The following is an 18,010-nucleotide window of genomic DNA, read 5'->3' on the forward strand; positions in this document are numbered from 1 at the left end:
AGTTTATTTATGAGCACCAACGCTTTATAAATAGTACATAAACCATTGTAAAGGATTAATTGCATGAAGAAATATTCATGGTAATATACTTTTTTTTTTTTTTTTTTGATTATTTAACTAGGCAAGTCAGTTAAGAACAAATTCTTATTTACAATGACGGGTCACTGGGGAACAGTGGGTTAACTGCCTTGTTCAGCTCGGGGATTCGATCCAGCAACCTTTCAGTTCCTGGCCCAACGCTCTAACCGCTAGGCTACCTGCCGCGCAGAGCAAAACAAAACAAAAATATAAACGCAAAATGCAAGTGAATCAGTCACTTGAAATGAATTTATTAGCCCCTAATCTATGGATTTCACATGACTGAGCAGGGGCGCAGCCATTGGTGTGCCTAGGAGTGAATAGGCCCACCCACTGGGGAGCCAGGCCCAGCCAATCAGAATGGGTTTTTCCCCTCAAGGGCTTTATTACAGTCCAAAATACTCCTCAGAAACCGGATGTGGACGTCCTGAGCCAGCCGTAGTTACACGTGGTCTGTGGTTGTGAGGCCGGTTGGATGTACTGCCAAATTCTCTGAAATTATGTTGGAGGCAGCTTATGATAGAGAAATTAACCAACTCTGATGGACATTCCTACAGTCAGCATGCCAAATGCACTCTGTGGCATTGTGTTGTGTGACAAACCTGCACATGTTAGTGGCCTTTTATTGTCCACAGACACTGGACAGGATCTCTGCCTAGAACGCTAGCATCCCGGAGTCGCCTCTTCACTGTTGACGTTGAGTCTGGTGTCCAGTCTCAACGCTTTGCTCACACAAAGCCCCGGAAATAGTATTGGTTGCACTGCACAAAGTTTTCATGGGCCTTGTTTTGTGTGCACCTGCCGCAGGTGTCACATAATCTCTCGGAAGCGGTTGCGTGGCATGGTCTCTCTGAAGAAGTCCACACCATACCTATCAGACCAAAATAACTCCACATCCATGCTCTTACCGCCGTGTGCCCCACGGACATACCAGAGTGCAATAAATGCTTTGATTTTTTTTTTTTTTTGATCCATAGACATGTCCCACATACTGTTTATTTTTCTGTGCGCATGAGCAACAGTACAACCTTTGATGTGCTACATCATCTGCATGCCACATAAACTCATCACTCTTTTCTACCCAAACCGTGCCATCCCTCCCAGACTCCTGTCTCATGGTGACAGTTGGGATCACCGTCTCAGTTGGCTCTGTTCTGGTTTTTCCGCGGCGAGACTCAGGCATCGGAGACGGAGGCTCGAAGTCAACATCAGAGTCAGATGGAGACTCTTCATCAGCAATGTCGATTTTCAAGCTCCATATCCGTTCCTCTATCCGACTCCAACTCATCTCGTCTGTCAGTGCGTCCATTCGTTTGGTTCGGCTTGCCATTCTGAACTACGCACCTTCTATGTTACACTCAGTGTCTGATTTGACTCTCCGATGGGAAATTATATACAATTTCCAGCCTTTCATAATACAATAACTGGACAGCCCACAATTCATCATCATTACACTATTGTTCTAAATTCAATCATCCTCTTCACCGTCATTATTCAGATAAATCTACTTGAATCACCCTCCTCATCATTCAGTTCATTGAAGTCACATGCACCATTATCAGTTTCTATTTGGTTTCTATTGCCCATTCATCCATTGATGACAGAATAGCATATTTAAATGTTACTAGTATTTGCTTAGTAGCCACAGCAATGCTGCCACACGAGTGGTCGTGTGCTGAATACATGGACAGCATGGATATTCTTGGAAAAAGTGACATTTGTAAATAGAGCTGCACCTCTTGAATTTGAGAGTTATTTGACAAAGGTACGTGTCATAGAAGCTGCAGAATATGCTCTTTATGATACTATATAAATCAAAATGTTTTACTTGCATGTAACTCTGATGGAGGTGTTTGAGAGAGGTCCCTAATTAAACTTTTATCTTTACGTTTTTAGATGCCGCTGTTAGTTTTTCTGTTGATGTATCGGTTGGTTATATTCTTTTAATCACTTTTTATGGTACCATGAGCAAGACCAACCCGAAGAGAACTGCTACAACCAACACATCGTCGAAGGCCGAACCAACTACTCAAACACCGAAAATGTCTGCCACGGCCAGCCCTGATGCAGAGTCGGAGGCCTTGTCTATGACCACGCTTGAAGCTGAGCTAGCTGAACAAATAAGTAGCCTAAAAGAGGATATGGCTTCTGTCATCAGCACTTCGCTGACACCTCTCCAAACTTCCGATGATGCCTTTTGAGAAACAGTCAACAGTTTTGGGCAACGCCTCACTACACTAGAAGGTTTCTCCACTGACAACACCAAGCATATTGCCGAGCTAGGGGCAGCTGTCTCGCATATGAAAACAGCCAACACGGCTCTACTTTCCTCGGTAGATTCGTTGGAGAATTATACCAGAAGGGAAAATATCTGGATCGTTGAGACTAGAGTCAACCCTGTGAAATTTATCTCCGACATGCTGGTAGTAGTGATGGGAAATGGTGTATTTGACAAGCCGCCGGAGCGCAACCGAACACACAAATCCCTCGCCCCCAAACCCAGCTCAGGGGAGCGGCCTAGGGCAATCATAGCCCACTTTCATCATTACCAAGATTAGGAACGTGCAATGCGCTGGGCGAGGGAGCAAAATTCCGTGGCCAAGATATATGATTCTACCTGGACCTGTGTGCCAACCTCGTGAAGCTGAATTCAAGGACATCATAACCTGTCTCTACAAGAAGGGGTCAAGTTTCAGCTCCTCAACTTTTCATGTCTTTTACGAGGGAGAGACCCTTATTTTTGACACACTTGCATTCAAAATGCAATGCTAAGGCAAGAGGAACAGCAATACTTATTCAAAAACTTTCACACCTTTTTGTTTTGCTTGTAAATGTTTATGCTCCCAATTGGGATGATGATTTTTTTTTTTTAACAAACTTATTTCTTTGCTGCCCAATCTCAACTCTAACACTATTTCATTTTTGGAGGTGACTTGAATTGTGTGATCCAATTCAAGTCGTTCAAACCCTAGAGCATTTTCTCCCTCAAATGTCCAGCGCTTCGTCTACATTTATCAGACTGGCAGGATGTGTAGATCCATGGAGATTCCTTTTTTCCAAAAACAAGGAATTGTCTTTATTTTCACATTTGCACCACTCCTATTCTACAATAGACTACTTTTTCGTAGATCAAGCCCTTCTCCCATCTGTAAAGAAAGTAGAGTACTCTGCCGTTGTTGTTAGTGACCATGCTCCTCTGTCACTCGACCTCTCATTCTCATTGAACTATACATATCGCCCCCCCATGGAGACTTATCTCATCTTTACTTTCATTCTGCACCATTCTATCGAATGCAATTGATGTCTTTATTGAGGCAAATAAAACAGATTCGATCTCTGTCTACACTTTGGGAAACACTTAAAGTTGTTCTTAGAGGATAAACAATGTCCTATTCCTCTCTTCTCAATAAACCACGGAAAATTCAACAACAGCAACTGATCGACGCCATTCTGAAGTTAGACCAACAATACTCCACATTTCCATCACCAGAACGTCATAAAGAAAGGCTGAGTCTTCAAACTCAGTACAATTTACCATCCACTGATAAGGCTGAGCAGCAGCTACTTCACGCACGCGGTTTTGTTTACGAGCATGGAGAAAGGGATGGTCGACTTCTAGCTTATCACCTCAAGTTCAAATCTGCCTCACAGCTGATCCCTCAAATTCCTCGGGTGTTTTAACAGTTAGTCCCACTGAAATCTTTCAAAACATTTCAAAACATTTTATTCAGACCTTTAAACATCAGAATCACCTGAAAACAATTCAATTATGAATGATTTTCTTGACAATTTGGAAATTCCTACCAGAGTAGTACAGAGAAGAGAGAGGAAATTTATCAACTTTTGCAGTTAGAGGAGATTTTTTATTCAATTACAGCAATGCAAAGTGGGAAATCCCCTGGCCCAGATGGCTACCCAATCGAATTCTACAAGTTTTCTGCCAACCTGGCGCCTCTCCGGCTGGAAATGTTCGAAAACACCCAGGACCATGGTGTTTTACCCCAAACCATGACAGAGGCGTCGATCACACTTTTGTTAAAACCCGGCAAAGGTGCGTCTAAGTGTGGTTCATACATCCCTTTTAAATGCAGATGTTTAAATATTTCCGAAATTGCTCTCGAATAGAGTCCACTATGACATACGACATATCAACGGATCAGACAGGGTTTATTAACAGTTGCCATCCCTTTTCTAACATGCAACATTGGCTTAATGTGATACACTTTCCTGCATCTTCGGATGTTACTGAAGTAATTATCTCTTTAGATGCGGAGAAGGCATTTGACAAGGTAGAATGGTAATATTTATTCTCTCTACTGGGAAAATTTGGCTTTGGTGCGAACCTCATTTCCTGGGTCCGACTGTTGTACTCATCACCCAAGGCATCAGTACCTACCAACAAACTTTGTAAACAGTATTTCCCATTATCAAGGGCCACACGCCAAGGATATCCATTGTCCCCTCTGTTACTTGCCCTGGAAATATAACCCCTTTCTATTATGCTAAAGAACACACCCTTAATACATGGTATCTACAGATGGGGACTAGAACACAAAGTTTCCTTGTATTCAGATTACTTGCTTTTATATATCTCAGACCCCGAAGAGTGTGTCCCTGATATAGTGGACCTACTGTGTGGGTTTGGTGTGTTTTCAGGTTATAAATTGAATTCAAAAAATAAAATTTTAAGTTTTCCTATTAATGAATTAGCTTTACACATCCCACGAGACACTATTCCATTTCGTATGTCCAAGTCTGGCTTTAAATATTTAGGGATCAATATCACCCGTACCTCGTCTTTCCTCCATGATGAGAACTTTATCCCCCTGATTAGCACACTTAAACTGGGCTTTCAGAGATGGAGTATTCTCCATTTTACTTTAGCTGGTTAAGTGAATTGTATTAAGAGGGAATGTATTGCCCAAATTTCAGTATTTGTTCCAATGTCTCCCTCGCTTTCTTCACAAGTCTTTAATATTTTTTTAAATGGGGCAGTCGGAATCCAAGAATACGTAAAGCATTCCTCCAGAGAGATATTACACATGGAGGACTAGCCCTTCCTAACTTTATGTATTATTACTAGGCAGCGAAATATACAAAAGCTTGTTTACTGGCTTCGCACCATAGAAACTGACTGGTGTCAAACAGAAGCCAACTACTCTTTCCCTTCCTCTGTCAGCTTTAGTTACCTCCAATCTTCCTCTTTTAGCTTCGCGCTACACATCCAGTCCAATTGTTGTCAATACTCAATGTTTTACTCAATTCCGTCAACGTTTTAAATTCTGTGATTTCTCTATTCAAGGTCATTTATGTAATAATCAACTCTTCTTTCCAGGCAAATTCAGCTTTTACGCTGTGGCAGAGGAATGGCTTTACTAAGTTTAATTACCTTTATATTGATGGCACCTTTGCCAATTTTGATGACGTTTCTATCAAATTGAATCTACCCCATTCAAGTTTATTTAGGTATTTCCAAATCCGGCAGTTTATTTGCAATCAAAGCCTCGGCTTTCCAATTCTATCACCCGGATTGAGTTTGGATGCCCTTTTGAAAACACCTTTTCAACTAAAGGGACTCATCTCCCATATTCTTTAGATAATCGTTCATGTCCCTTGATAACCCGTCACTTAATAAAATCTGATCTGAGTGGGGACTTGGTGGAGAGATCTCTGACAAAGTCTGGAATAGTGCCTTACTTAGGGTAAATGGAAGCTCCTCTTAATCAGCCTTATACAGTTTAAGGTACTTCACTGTATCCATTTCAGTAAGGCCAGATTGTTCAAATTCTACCCAAACGTTGAAGGTACATGTGACCGGTGTAAAAGCTCCTTGGCGGACTTGACTCACATGTTCTGGTCCTGTCCCCATCTGGTAGGCTATTGGTCCACTATATTTTAAAACCCTTTCTGAAGCATTTGATAGAGTTGCAGCCTAGTACAGAAATGTGTATTTTTGGAGTACCAAACAACAATCCTTCCCTGACCAATAGACGGCTAGATGCCTTTGCCTCTCTGTTGACCCGCAGAAGGAGTTTATTGGACTGTAAAATCTATAAATCCACCTTTAGCTTCTCTTTGGCTCAAATATTTGATGCTGTTCCTAAAATTAGAAAAAAATGAAGTATACCATTCGAGGGTCAACCAACTCATTTTACTCCACCTGGGACCCGACGATATCCTATTTTGACTCCAAGCACTTCCTCCAGATTAGTACTCTTGGCCTCACCCCCACTCCTTGAGGTTATTGTCCAATTATTGGCTGCTGATTTAAATAGGCATAACACAAACTCATCATTACACTATTGTCTTTCTAAGTTAAATCAACTGCTTCACCCCCCCTTATCATTCAGTTAGGCCTAATTTAAATTTGATTGTGAAGTAAGGTGCACAATTATCGCCCATTCACCCATTTGTCATTCAGTGAGGAGAGAGAGACTCTTTAGCACCTGACTGGGTACCAACGTCCTACAGCACATTGTCTTGGCGGGTTAAGTTGGGAATAGGTGTGGAAACAAATGGTTAAAAGGCTCTAAATACTTTTCTGTTTGTGATTTCAAAATTCTGACAAATGAGCAGTGTAAAATACAAACATTTAGGAAAAGTCAGGGAAGGAGCAGGACATTGATTTTGTCAATAAAAAAATTGTGGCTGTTGGCCTATGACGGTTCTTGTGTTAAGAGTGAACCCTACCTGTTACACTAATCATGTCAGTGAGGTAGCTGTTATCATTGAACTTGTATCAGAGGGAAACCCGGAGTGTGTAGTATGCAGTAAACCATGATATCAGTCAATTCCAGTAAAACAGGGTTGGAGTCAGTGATGAGATTACTGGCAGATAGATGTTCAGAGACCACTCAATATGACAAATCCAATGTTCTGACCTTAAAATTCGGTGTGTGTTTGTGTGTGTGCTTGCGCGTGCATGTGTGTAGGAGCAGCGTCTGCTGATCATCCTCAGTAACTGTCAGTACCTGGAGAAACACACCTTCCTTAATCTGGCTGAACACTTTGAGAAACACGGATTCACCGGAACTGAGAAGATCACACGGGTGAGTAGAGAGGACACACACACACGCACAACCTTGGGAAGCTGCAACTTTAGCCTTCTGTGTGTCAGAAACAACAAACAGTTAACTGGCCCCTTAGATATTTTGGTGTTTTTAGTTTTTGCTGTTCTGTGAAGACGAATGTTTGTCGCCAAAGATATGATGAGAAAGAAGTTTGTTTCAGGGCAGAGCAATTACTCTCACTTTCTCTTTAAACACTTAAATGTCAGATCTCTGAGTCAGTCTCTTTCTCTCTCTCACATATTGGTTGGACCTTCCCGTAAAGACAGCTGAGCGGCCTGTAGCAATTGGTTCAAAGCCACTCATGGCAGTTTAGTGGGTTTTTGAGCCCTTGTTTTTGCCTTGGGAACTATATTGTAACTATAAGACTATCGATAATGTTACTGTAAAAGCACTTTGTGACAACTGCTGATTTCTAACTACATTTTTTTAAATCTGCTCCCGGGTTAGTGTCTGTGTAGCTGTGTTAATTAGGTTTGTCTCTGCCTCTGTTTCCAGGTGACTGTACATGCGGTGAAGGAGCTGGATGAGAGTTTGTTTGATGCCTACATCGAGAGGAAGTCTGATCCCATCGTAGGGTCCCTGGAACCAGGCATCTATGCTGGACACTTCGACTGGAGGGACTGCAGTACACCCACAGGTATACACACACACAGATCTATGCTGTCTACTTCAATTGGAGGGACTGCACACCTTAATCGCAGGACATTATGCGCTATGGCCAGGATTCAAACAAACACAGATTAACGACCTCTGCACTGTGATAGACTTTTAAAATGCAATTTCCCAAATGTTTTCAGAGATTGCCTTCGCAATGTTGAGTTCCTGCGCCAAGCCACAGGTGTGACAGAGAGAGGGGGTTTACCCATAATAACCCCTGACCTAGAGTGCCTTCTGAAAATATTCAGACCCCTTGACTTTTTCCACATTTTGTTACATTACAGCCTTATTCTAAAATGTATAAAATACATTTTAAAAATCCTCAGCAATCTACACAAAATACCCCATAATTACAAAGTGAAAACGTATTTATTTTTGCAAATGTATTAAAAATTGAAAAACATAAATACCTTATTTACGTAAGTATTCAGACCCGTTGCTATGCGACTTGAAATTGAGTTCAGGTGGATCCTGTTTCCATTGATCATCCTTGAGATGTTTCTACATCTTGATTGGAGTCCACCTGTGGTCAATTCAATTGATTGGACATGTTTTGGAAAGGAACACACCTGTCTATATAAGGTCCCACAGTTGACAGTGCATGTCAGAGCAAAAACCAAGCCATGAGGTTGAAGGAATTGTCTGTAGTGCTCCGAGACATGGTTGTGTCGAGGGGCAGATCTGGAGAATGGAACCAAAACGTTTCTGCAGCATTAAAGGTCCCCAAAAACACAGTGGCCTCCATCATTCTTAAATGGAAGAAGTTTGGAACCACCAAGACTCTTCCTAGAGCTTGCTGCCCGGCAAAACTGAGCAATCAGGGGAGAAGGGCCTTGGTCAGGGAGGTGACCAAGAACCTGATGGTCACTGACAGAGCTCTAGAGTTCCTCAGTGGAGATGGGAGAACCTTCCAGAAGGACAACCATCTCTGCAGCACTCCACCAATCAGGCCTTTGTGGTAGAGTGGCCAGACGGAAGCCACTCTTCAGTAAAAGGCACATGACAGCCCGCTTGGAGTTTGCCAAAAGGCACCTAAAGACTCTCAGACCATGATTCTCTGGTCTGATGGTCTGATGAAACCAAGATCGAAATCTTAGGCCTGAATGCCAAGCGTCACATCTGGATTCAACCTGGCACCATCCCTACAGTCAAGCCTGGTGGTGGCAGCATCATGCTGTGGAGATATTTTTCAGAGGTAGTGACTGGGAGACTAGTCAGGATTGAGGGAAAGATGAACGGAGCGATGTATAGAGAGATCCTAGATGAAAACCTGCTCCAGAGCGCTCAGGACCTCAGACTTGGCGAGGGTTCACCTTCCAACAGGACAACGACCCTAAGCACACAGCGAAGACAACGCAGGAGTGGCTTCGGAACAAGTCTCTGAATGTCCTTGAATGGCCCAGCCAAAGCCCAGACTTGAACCAAATCGAACATCTCTGGAGAGACCTGATAATGGCTGTGCAGCGACGCTCCCCATCCACCCTGACAGCTTGAGAGGATCCGCAGAGAAGAATGGGAGAAACTTCCCAAATACAGGTGTGCCAAGCTTGTACCGTCATACCCAAGAAGACTCGGTGGTAATCGCTGCCAAAGGTGCTTCAGCAAAGTACTAAGGAAAAGGTCTGAATACTTGTGTAAATGGGTTATTTCTGGGGGATTTTTAAATATAAATTAGCAGAAATTTATAAAAACCTGTTTTTGCTTTGTCATTATGGGGAATTCTGTGTAGATTGAGGAGGAAATTATTTAATCAAGGGGTCTGAATACTTTTTGAAGGCACTGTATGTAGTCTTTTGGCTTACCTCCAAATATCCTAAACCTGACCACTGTCAGGGGAATTCAGGGGACTGTCTGAGCAGCCCTGTGTGTGTTTTGTGGTTTATATGTATGTCATATGTGGAGTACATACTGTAATGTCTCTGTGTGTCTGTTTGAAGTGTTACTGTAAACAGTGCTTGGATGCACTTAGCCAGGGGTTCAAATATGAGTCTACTCTATGGGCTTGATGTCTACCCTTTGTATATTTTTCCTGTCTCTCTCTCTCTCTCTCATTTTCTCTCTTAAGAAGTTGTTTGTTTTTGTGGGCGGGGGAGCTCCTTGTGTGTGTCATCTGCACAGTGCAGGAAATGTCAAACATTGAATTCTCAGTGAATCTTCGTTCCATACACACACTATCTAAATTGATCTGATATAAGTAGTGACATGAACAATATATCATTATGGTCTGTGGTTTTGGGTGTGTGTGCAAAAGTCCATGCACACACAAACACACATGCACACGGATGTGCAGTGAGACCAGGTGAAACTTGGTGGTTTACGTACCTTACGGAACAGGAAGTTAATCGGTGTGTGTGTTTGACATAACCCCACTCCCCCACCTCCAAAATGCTCCAAGGAGTGAAAGTGTGTGTGTTCTGCTAATAGTGAAACAGGAACATTTGGGCTTAATAACCACAACTATAAGGAATAGGATATGATACTTTCACTGACTTAGCGTCTATATGTGTGTGTGATTAGTGTGGGCATGCTGCTAACCATTACCCGCGGAAACAGAGCAAGACAACTTTCACTGGTTTTGGTCTTATGTTTTCTCGTGGTATTACTCTCACAGCGCCCCTTGGAAGTATTAACCTAACCTAAAGTACCAGACACCAGCATACAACTCTTCTATTGTCTTTTCAACATGGCTTGTTAGTGGTGACTATATTTATACATTCATCCACCATTCCCCAGAGTGAATATGGGTCTATAAACCACTTTCTCATTCGAAAGACCAGGGTCATTTTTCGGACAGATCTAACAAAATGTTCAATTTAAGTGCTGACGGTAGCGCAATAGGTTCAGGGCTATGTCAGAACTATTTTTGCTATTTTCACATCCAGAATTATGGCCGCCGTTGCTGGCTGTGGCGCCAAAGTGCTGGGTTTTGATGAATAAACAAGTTGTGGGTGTGTCGAGACTTGGCCCTTCACTGGCCAATGAGAATGTGCTCCATAGCTAAATACGTGGTTGCTTCAAGTTGTGCATTTTATGTATTGCATTGTCATCAACTCCAATTCCTTTGCTAAATACGGTAACTTGAACCTGTTTGCAGTCCACATTGTTCTAAGTAATTGCATGGCTTCAATATGGAAATATACACGTGAGTGTACAAAACATTATGCTCTTTCCATGACTGACCAGTTGAATCCAGGTGAAAGCTATGATCCCTTAATGATGTCACTTGTTTAGGGCTGTCCCCGACAAAAAAATAATCTTGGTCGGCCAAAAGTCGTCTGTTATTTCGACTAATCAATTGGTAAAAATGTTTAAATGTGTATTGTTCCATATATAGACAAACCCTATGTGTTTTTAATAAAATCAACTACAGTTTAAGTCAGGAAGTTTACATACATTTACGTTGGAGTCATTAAAACTCGTTTTTCAACCACTCCACAGATTTCTTGTTAAACTATAGTTTTGGCAAGTCGGTTAGGACATCTACTTTGTGCATCACACAAGTAATTTTTCCAACAATTGTTTACAGACAGATTATTTCACTTATAATTCACTGTATCACAATTCCATCATTTCTCACTGTGTGCATATAATATGAAAACAATGCAGACTATGGAGGGTGTTACACACATCCAAACTTTTCACAGTAACTGCACAAAGAACCAATATAAAGAAAAAAGGAGAATGCCCACTCACCGTTATACTGCTGCCAAATATAATTTTATCAACATAATCATAACCATCTAACAGATCAGATGACAATCACACTTCTCCAGAAGTTACATTGCATGCGCACCACGGACGATCTCACAATAAAGCCAGGACAGTGAATCATTCTAATAAGTTTGGTAAAAAAATACAAAAAAAGCAAGCTGTTTTGTTTTAAACAGCAACAACAATAAATACATGTGCATTTTAATGATATCATAAAATTGCCAGGATAAAAAGTCACAACGCTGGTATAAGACCGGTAAATGACCAATCCTTGCTCAACAGAAAGTAGCAGAACGCTGGCTTTAGTAGGCCGAAATTGCAAATGAATGTGTGTTTGACACTAGTGCCGCCTTAACGGCAGACAGAAACTCCAAGCTTGACACAACTATTGTTCCACACCCACTCCATTTTAGTCAGGTCTTATAGTAAAAGAAAACGTGTCAGTGTTTGGTCTGGGATCATTTTCATTTGATCAGGTTTGGGTGTTGGACTGGGTTTTGATGTCATTGTGAAACTACTCTCCTACAGGTGTGAGGAACTATCTGAAAGAAGCCTTGGTGAACATCATCACTGTCCATGCAGAGGTAATTCTTGTACTCAAAGGCATGCACAACTAAAATGACTATCTTTTTTTTGGTATTTTACTTTTTCTCCCCATATTTCGTTCTTGTCTCATCACTGCAACTCCCCAACGGGCTCGGGAGAGGCGAAGGTGGAGTCATGTGTGCTCCGAAACATGACCCGCCTAACCGCGCTCTTTAACACCCGCCAGCTTAACCCGGAAGCCAGCCGCACCAATGTGTCGGAGGAAACACAGTTCAACTGGCGACCAGGGTCAGCCTGCTGGGACCCAGCCCGCCACAAGGAGTCACTAGGGAGAGATGAGCCAAGTAAAACCAAACCCTCCCCTAAGCCGGACGACACTGGGCCAATTGTGCGCTGTCCTATGGGACTCCCGGCCACGGCTGGTTGTGGCACAGCCCGGGAATGAACTCGGGTCTGTAGTAACGCCTCTAGCACTACGATGCAGTGCCTTAGACCACTGCTCTTCTGTACAATGACTAGAACCTCTCACCGTTACTTACATTAAATCAGTAGACTTACATAATTCATTGAATCAGTGGACACCTTCAATCTACCCCTTTCTCTCTTTTGTAGGTCTTTACAGTGTCTAAGGACCTAGTTCCCAGGGTTTTGACTAGAATCATTGAGGGTGTGGCGGAAGAGATAAGTCGCCTGATGCAGTGTGTCTCCTCCTTCAGCAAGAACGGAGCCATACAGGTACACACACACTTTCAGTTTGTCTCTCGATTAAGTCAAATGGGCGGGGATTTACCCTCTTACTGACCACAGTAACCCCCAACTACCTCTTCCAAACCAGCTGTACTACCTACTTGTCACACCCTGATCTGTTTCACATGTCTTGTGCTTGTCTCCACCCCCCACCACCAGGTGTCTCCTATTATCCCCATTATCCCCTGTGTATTCATACCTGCGTTTTATGTTTGTCTGTTGCCAGTATGTTTTGTCTTGTCAGGTCTTACCAGTGTGTTTTCTTCCCGGATCTGACCTTTCTGCCTGTCCTGACCCTGAGCATGCCTGCCGTTCTGTGCCTGTATGACCTTGCCTTAGATTACGAACTGCCTGCCCACGACCGGCCCATTACCTGCCTCTTAGTACGATACGCAGAATATTTATTATACAATCTGCCTCCTGTGTCTGCATCTGGGGCATATCCTGAGTTGTGGTAGTACGAACTGGCCATGACTGACCCAGCAGACTCGGACCAGCTCTGCAACGCTGTCTTCTCCCAAGGAGCTACCATTGGAAGACATGAGGAGTTCCTTCAAAGGCTTATGGAAAGACTCCAGACCATTGCAGAACACAATGACCATGCTTTCAATGCATTACTGGAGCTATTCCGCTGATTATCTGCCAGGCAGCAAGCCACTACCATAAGGATCGATGGGCGACTACGGGGACGCAGTAGGTAAAGGTCTGATCCCGGGCACCCGTCCACGGTATTCCCCTCGCCTCCGAAGAACCCCGGAAATCCTCGACGCTTGCATTCCCAAGAGAATCCAATATCACCCGAGTTCCCTCAGAAATCATTGAGGACTGTTGACTCGCCTCCTACGGCGCCCATGCAACTGGACAGGGCTAGATTGTCCCCTGAGGAAAGTTTACGCAGACTGAGCTCTAAAAGCTGTGTGTATTGTGGAATTTCAGGACATTACATATCCACCTGTCCAGTTAAAAGCCCCGGCTCATCAGTAGGTACGAATACGCTGGTGGGCCATACAGGGAGTCTCCCAGCTCCCATTACTCATACTCCTCTCCGTGCTATCCTGTTGTGGGGTGACCGGTTTAAATCTCTCCAGGTACTCGTGGACTCTAGGGCCGACGAGATCTTTATAGACACTACCCTGGTGTCGGAGCTGGGTATCTCCACACAACTCCTCTCCATTCCCATGGACGCCAGAGCACTGGATGGACGCTTTATTGGCATGGTTACCCACGGTACTATTCCTATTAACCTGCGAGTGTCAGGGAATCACATTGAGTCCATGAGATTCCTGCTCATTGAATCTCCTCATGCAGCCATGGTTTTGGGATTGCCGTGGCTCCAGAGGCACACCCCCTGATCGACTGGGCTACGGGTTCTATCCTGGGTTGGAGCCCGTTCTGCCATGTGCATTGCCTCAAGGCAGCGCAGCTCGCCCCTGGACGTCCTCCTACGGCATGGGTAAAGCCTTGGATCTCTCCGTAGTTCCCGTGGAGTATCAGGACCTCTGGGTGGTTTTCAACAAGGCACGTGCCACATCTCTTCCACCGCATCAACCTTATGACTGCGCCATTGACCTCCTCTCTGGCACTACACAGCCTTGGGGCGGCTTTATTCCCTGTCTGGCCTGTAGACCAAGACCATGGAAGGGTACATTGAGAACTCTCTGGGAGCAGGGTTCATTCGCCTTAATGACGTCTCGGTAAAGAACCGTTACCCGCTACCACTCCTCTCCTCGGCTTTCGAGCCTGTCCAGGGGGAGACCGTATTCTCGAAGTTGGACCTTCGGAACGCCTACCATCTGGTTCGGATTTGGGAAGGAGACGAATGGAAGACAGACTTTAACACAGCTAGTGGGCACTACGAGTATCTGGTTATGCCATTCGGACTGACCAACGCTTCCACAGTGTTCCAGGCTCTGGTCAATGATGTGCTCCGTGACATGTTGAACTGGTTCGTGTTTGTCTACCTTGACAAAATCCTTGTCTATTCCCATTCGGTTCAGGAGTGTGTTCTCTACGTCCAAGTCCTCCAGCACCTCCTGGAGAACTAGTTGTTTGTCAAGGCGAAGAAGTGTGAATTTCATCGCTCCACCATCTCCTTTTTGGGATACGTCATCGCTGCCGGGAACATTTAGATTGATCTGGACAAGGTGAGAGCGGTGGTGGAGTGGCCCCAACCCACATCCAAAGTGAAGGTTCAACGTTTCCTTGGATTTGCACATTTCTACCGCCACTTCATCCGGGACTACAGTACCCTGGCTTCCACCTCTCTGCACTCACCTCACCCAAGGTTCCATTCACGTGGTCCCCAGCTGCTGACTGGGCATTTCTGGATCTTAAACATCGGTTCACAACAGCCCCCATCTTAATCCATCCGGACCCGTCCCGTCAGTTCGTAGTGGAGGTTGACGCCTCGGACGTTGGAGTGAGGGCCGTCCTGTCCCAGCGTTCTTCCCAGGACCAAAAGCTGCATCCCTGCGCTTTCCTTTCCCATCGTCTTAATCACCCAGGGTCAGATTAAGATTCCGCGGCAAGCTCCGGCCGGCCTCCTTCAACCACTCCCTGTTCCTCATCGCCCCTGGTCCCATATATCCTGAACTTTGTCACTGGTCTTCCTCCGTCTGATGGCAACACCACCGGTGGTGGATCGGTTTTCCAAAGCCGCCCATTTAATCCCCCTTCCCAAGTTACCCTCAGCCAAGGAGACGGCCCAACTCATGGTACAGCACGTCTTCCAAATCCATGGACTTCCGGTCGACATAGTCTCGGATCGTGGTCTTCAGTTCTCGTCACGATTCTGGAAGGCTTTCTGCACCCTCATTGGGTCGTCGGCCAGCCAGTCCTCCTGGTTTCATCCTCAATCTAGCGGCCAGTCGAAGCGTGCCCATCAGGACCTGGAGACGACTCTTCGGTGCCTCATCTCGGCCAACCCCACCCACCTGGAGCCAACAACTTGTGTGGGTGGAGTACGCCCAGAACACCCTTCCCTGCTCGGCCACTGGTCTCTTGTGCTCCGTGGGTTATCAGCCCCGGCTCTTCCCTGATCAAGAGGAAGGTCAACATACCCTCGGCTCAGATGTTTGTCCGCCGCTGTCGGCATACCTGGAAGAGGTATAGCTGGCACCGGACCCCGGCTACCCGCTATCGTCTCAGGATGAGGGTATGGCTCTACACTCGGGATCTGCCCCTCCGGTGGAGTCCTGTAATCTTTCCTCCCGCTTTATCGGCCCTTTCCCCATCTCTAAAGTCCTTAGCCCCACTGCTGTTCGTCTTCTGTTGCCCCGCACCCTCTGTATACATCCCACTTTCCATGTGTCTAGGATTAAACCTCTGTCTCACTGCCCTGTGTCTCCTGTTCCCGTTTCTCTTGCTCTCAAGTTTGTTTTTCTAGTCTTCCCGGATCTGACCTTTCTGCCTGTCCTGACCCTGAGCCTGGCTGCCATTCTGTCCCTGTTTGACCCTGCCTTGAATTACGAACCACTGCCTGCCCTCGACCTGCCCTTTTGTATAATAAATATTCTGAGTATCGAACTATTCGCCTCCTGTGTCTGCATCTGGGTCATATCCTGACTCGTGAAACTACTATATACTGCTCACTCTAGCGCCTGAAATGTTGATACTTTAAGTACCCTAAGTATATCCGTATATGCTTTTATCCATTCCTTTCTTTCTCTTTATCCTCTTTCATCCCGCTCTTTCTCTCTCTGCAGGCCCGTTTGGAGATAGATTCTCTGAGAGATGCTGTAGCCTCCTACCTGTCATCTGAGAGCCAGTAAGGCCCATAGAACCCTCATTGACACTGTACTGCAGTACACCACTACACACCTGTTTACCACACGTACACATACACTACACTTCCATACACTGTGCATACTATACAAATGTACATGAATTAGAGCGATTATACATTACTCTCACTTTCATTCCTGTAAATCACATTCATCTTCTAGTCATCATCACCTGGTGGTATATGGAAAAGGAAGCGAAAGCAGAACTTTACCGGCAATCCAACTAGTTTAATCAGGTTCTGTGACTTAATATGAGTCTGTCTTTGTGTTATGGTATGTCTCTCTCTCCTTCTGTGTGTGTGTAGTATAATTTGTTGGTGTGTGTGGTGTAGTGTTAACTGTGTGTATCTTGTTTCAGCGCCAGCTTCAAGCAGGCTCTGGAGGTCCTTCCCCAGCTACACAATGGGGCAGACAAAAAGTAAGTCATTCATCGAGGTCATATTTGGAGCAGACAAAAAAAGGAAGTCATTCGTCAAGGTTCAAGCTGGCACTAGAACAAGATTCATGATGTAAAATTATAATCTGCACAGTACTGCGGGGGATGATTCTACCTCTTATTTTCACTCTGTCTATGTCTCTTGTTGTCTTCTCTCTCCCTCTCTCTCTCTCTAGGTTACTGGAGGAGCTGCTGAATACGTTTAAGAGCAGTATGCAGCTCCAGCTCACCTGTTTCCAGCCCTCTAATGTCCAGCCTGTCAAGAGATGAGTCTGTACAACGTCTCTTCGACATTACTATAATGGCACTATAGTATCTCTATCAAATATGTGCAATGCCTATTTACTTGCACTGATAAACTCTTGTAGCTTTTTTTGTTAAATTGTTATAAGATCTAGAATGGAAACTTGCACACTAGTCTTTTTCACGCTAATCTCATTTTTAGTCTTAGATATGTACACTCATTTTCTGAGTTAATCTCACAGTTAATCTGGGCAGCCCCTCTAGTGTGGAATCATGCTAATTATGCTATTGTTAGATGGCAACTCATCTAGAAATCAGCATCTAGTCCCTTGTAGGCAAGCTAGGTCATGCTAGCCTGGTGTTCGAGACACGACTGTCTCTCTTCTACTGAGAAATGAGTCAACATATGTGGTCCCTGATTTCTGTATGTTCATAAAGAAACTGCACATGGCCATTATAATGCTCTGTCCTCTTATTACCGTCTCAATTGCCAAATAAAGACATATTTACATTATTTCTGTTCTTGTAACAGCCACATTTGTGACAGTGAAAGAGAGAGCATATAGTCATCTCTGTCCCATAGACGGTAAGGCCTCAGCCGTTCAACAGTACGTTAGTAGCCAAAACAGTCACCTCAGGCGGTTGTTGTACTGACAGCTCATGTCTGGCACACTAGAGTCTGGGGTAGGGCCGGTTAGGGTATTGGTAGGGCGGGGTGGGGTGGGGAGTGGTCTATGTTA

General features: G+C 44.5%; 1 protein-coding gene across 3 annotated transcripts in view; it reads left to right on the forward strand.

Annotated features, from left to right (window-relative positions):
- The window catches only part of LOC139578671 (exocyst complex component 2-like), a 95,265-nt gene extending 77,481 nt beyond the window's left edge, over positions 1 to 17,784 (forward strand). For all 3 annotated transcript variants that reach the window (XM_071406595.1, XM_071406594.1, XM_071406597.1), the window contains 7 exons: positions 7,011 to 7,127; positions 7,644 to 7,785; positions 12,045 to 12,100; positions 12,675 to 12,797; positions 16,514 to 16,575; positions 16,950 to 17,009; positions 17,204 to 17,784. In XM_071406595.1, coding sequence (XP_071262696.1) covers positions 7,011 to 7,127; positions 7,644 to 7,785; positions 12,045 to 12,100; positions 12,675 to 12,797; positions 16,514 to 16,575; positions 16,950 to 17,009; positions 17,204 to 17,297 — 654 coding nt within the window. In that variant the 3' untranslated portion in view covers positions 17,298 to 17,784. The remainder of the gene's footprint in view (positions 1 to 7,010; positions 7,128 to 7,643; positions 7,786 to 12,044; positions 12,101 to 12,674; positions 12,798 to 16,513; positions 16,576 to 16,949; positions 17,010 to 17,203) is intronic.
- Positions 17,785 to 18,010: the final 226 nt, after the last annotated feature.

Source organism: Salvelinus alpinus, chromosome 6 (genome assembly GCF_045679555.1).
Source record: "Salvelinus alpinus chromosome 6, SLU_Salpinus.1, whole genome shotgun sequence".
Classification (NCBI taxonomy): Eukaryota; Metazoa; Chordata; class Actinopteri; order Salmoniformes; family Salmonidae; genus Salvelinus; species Salvelinus alpinus.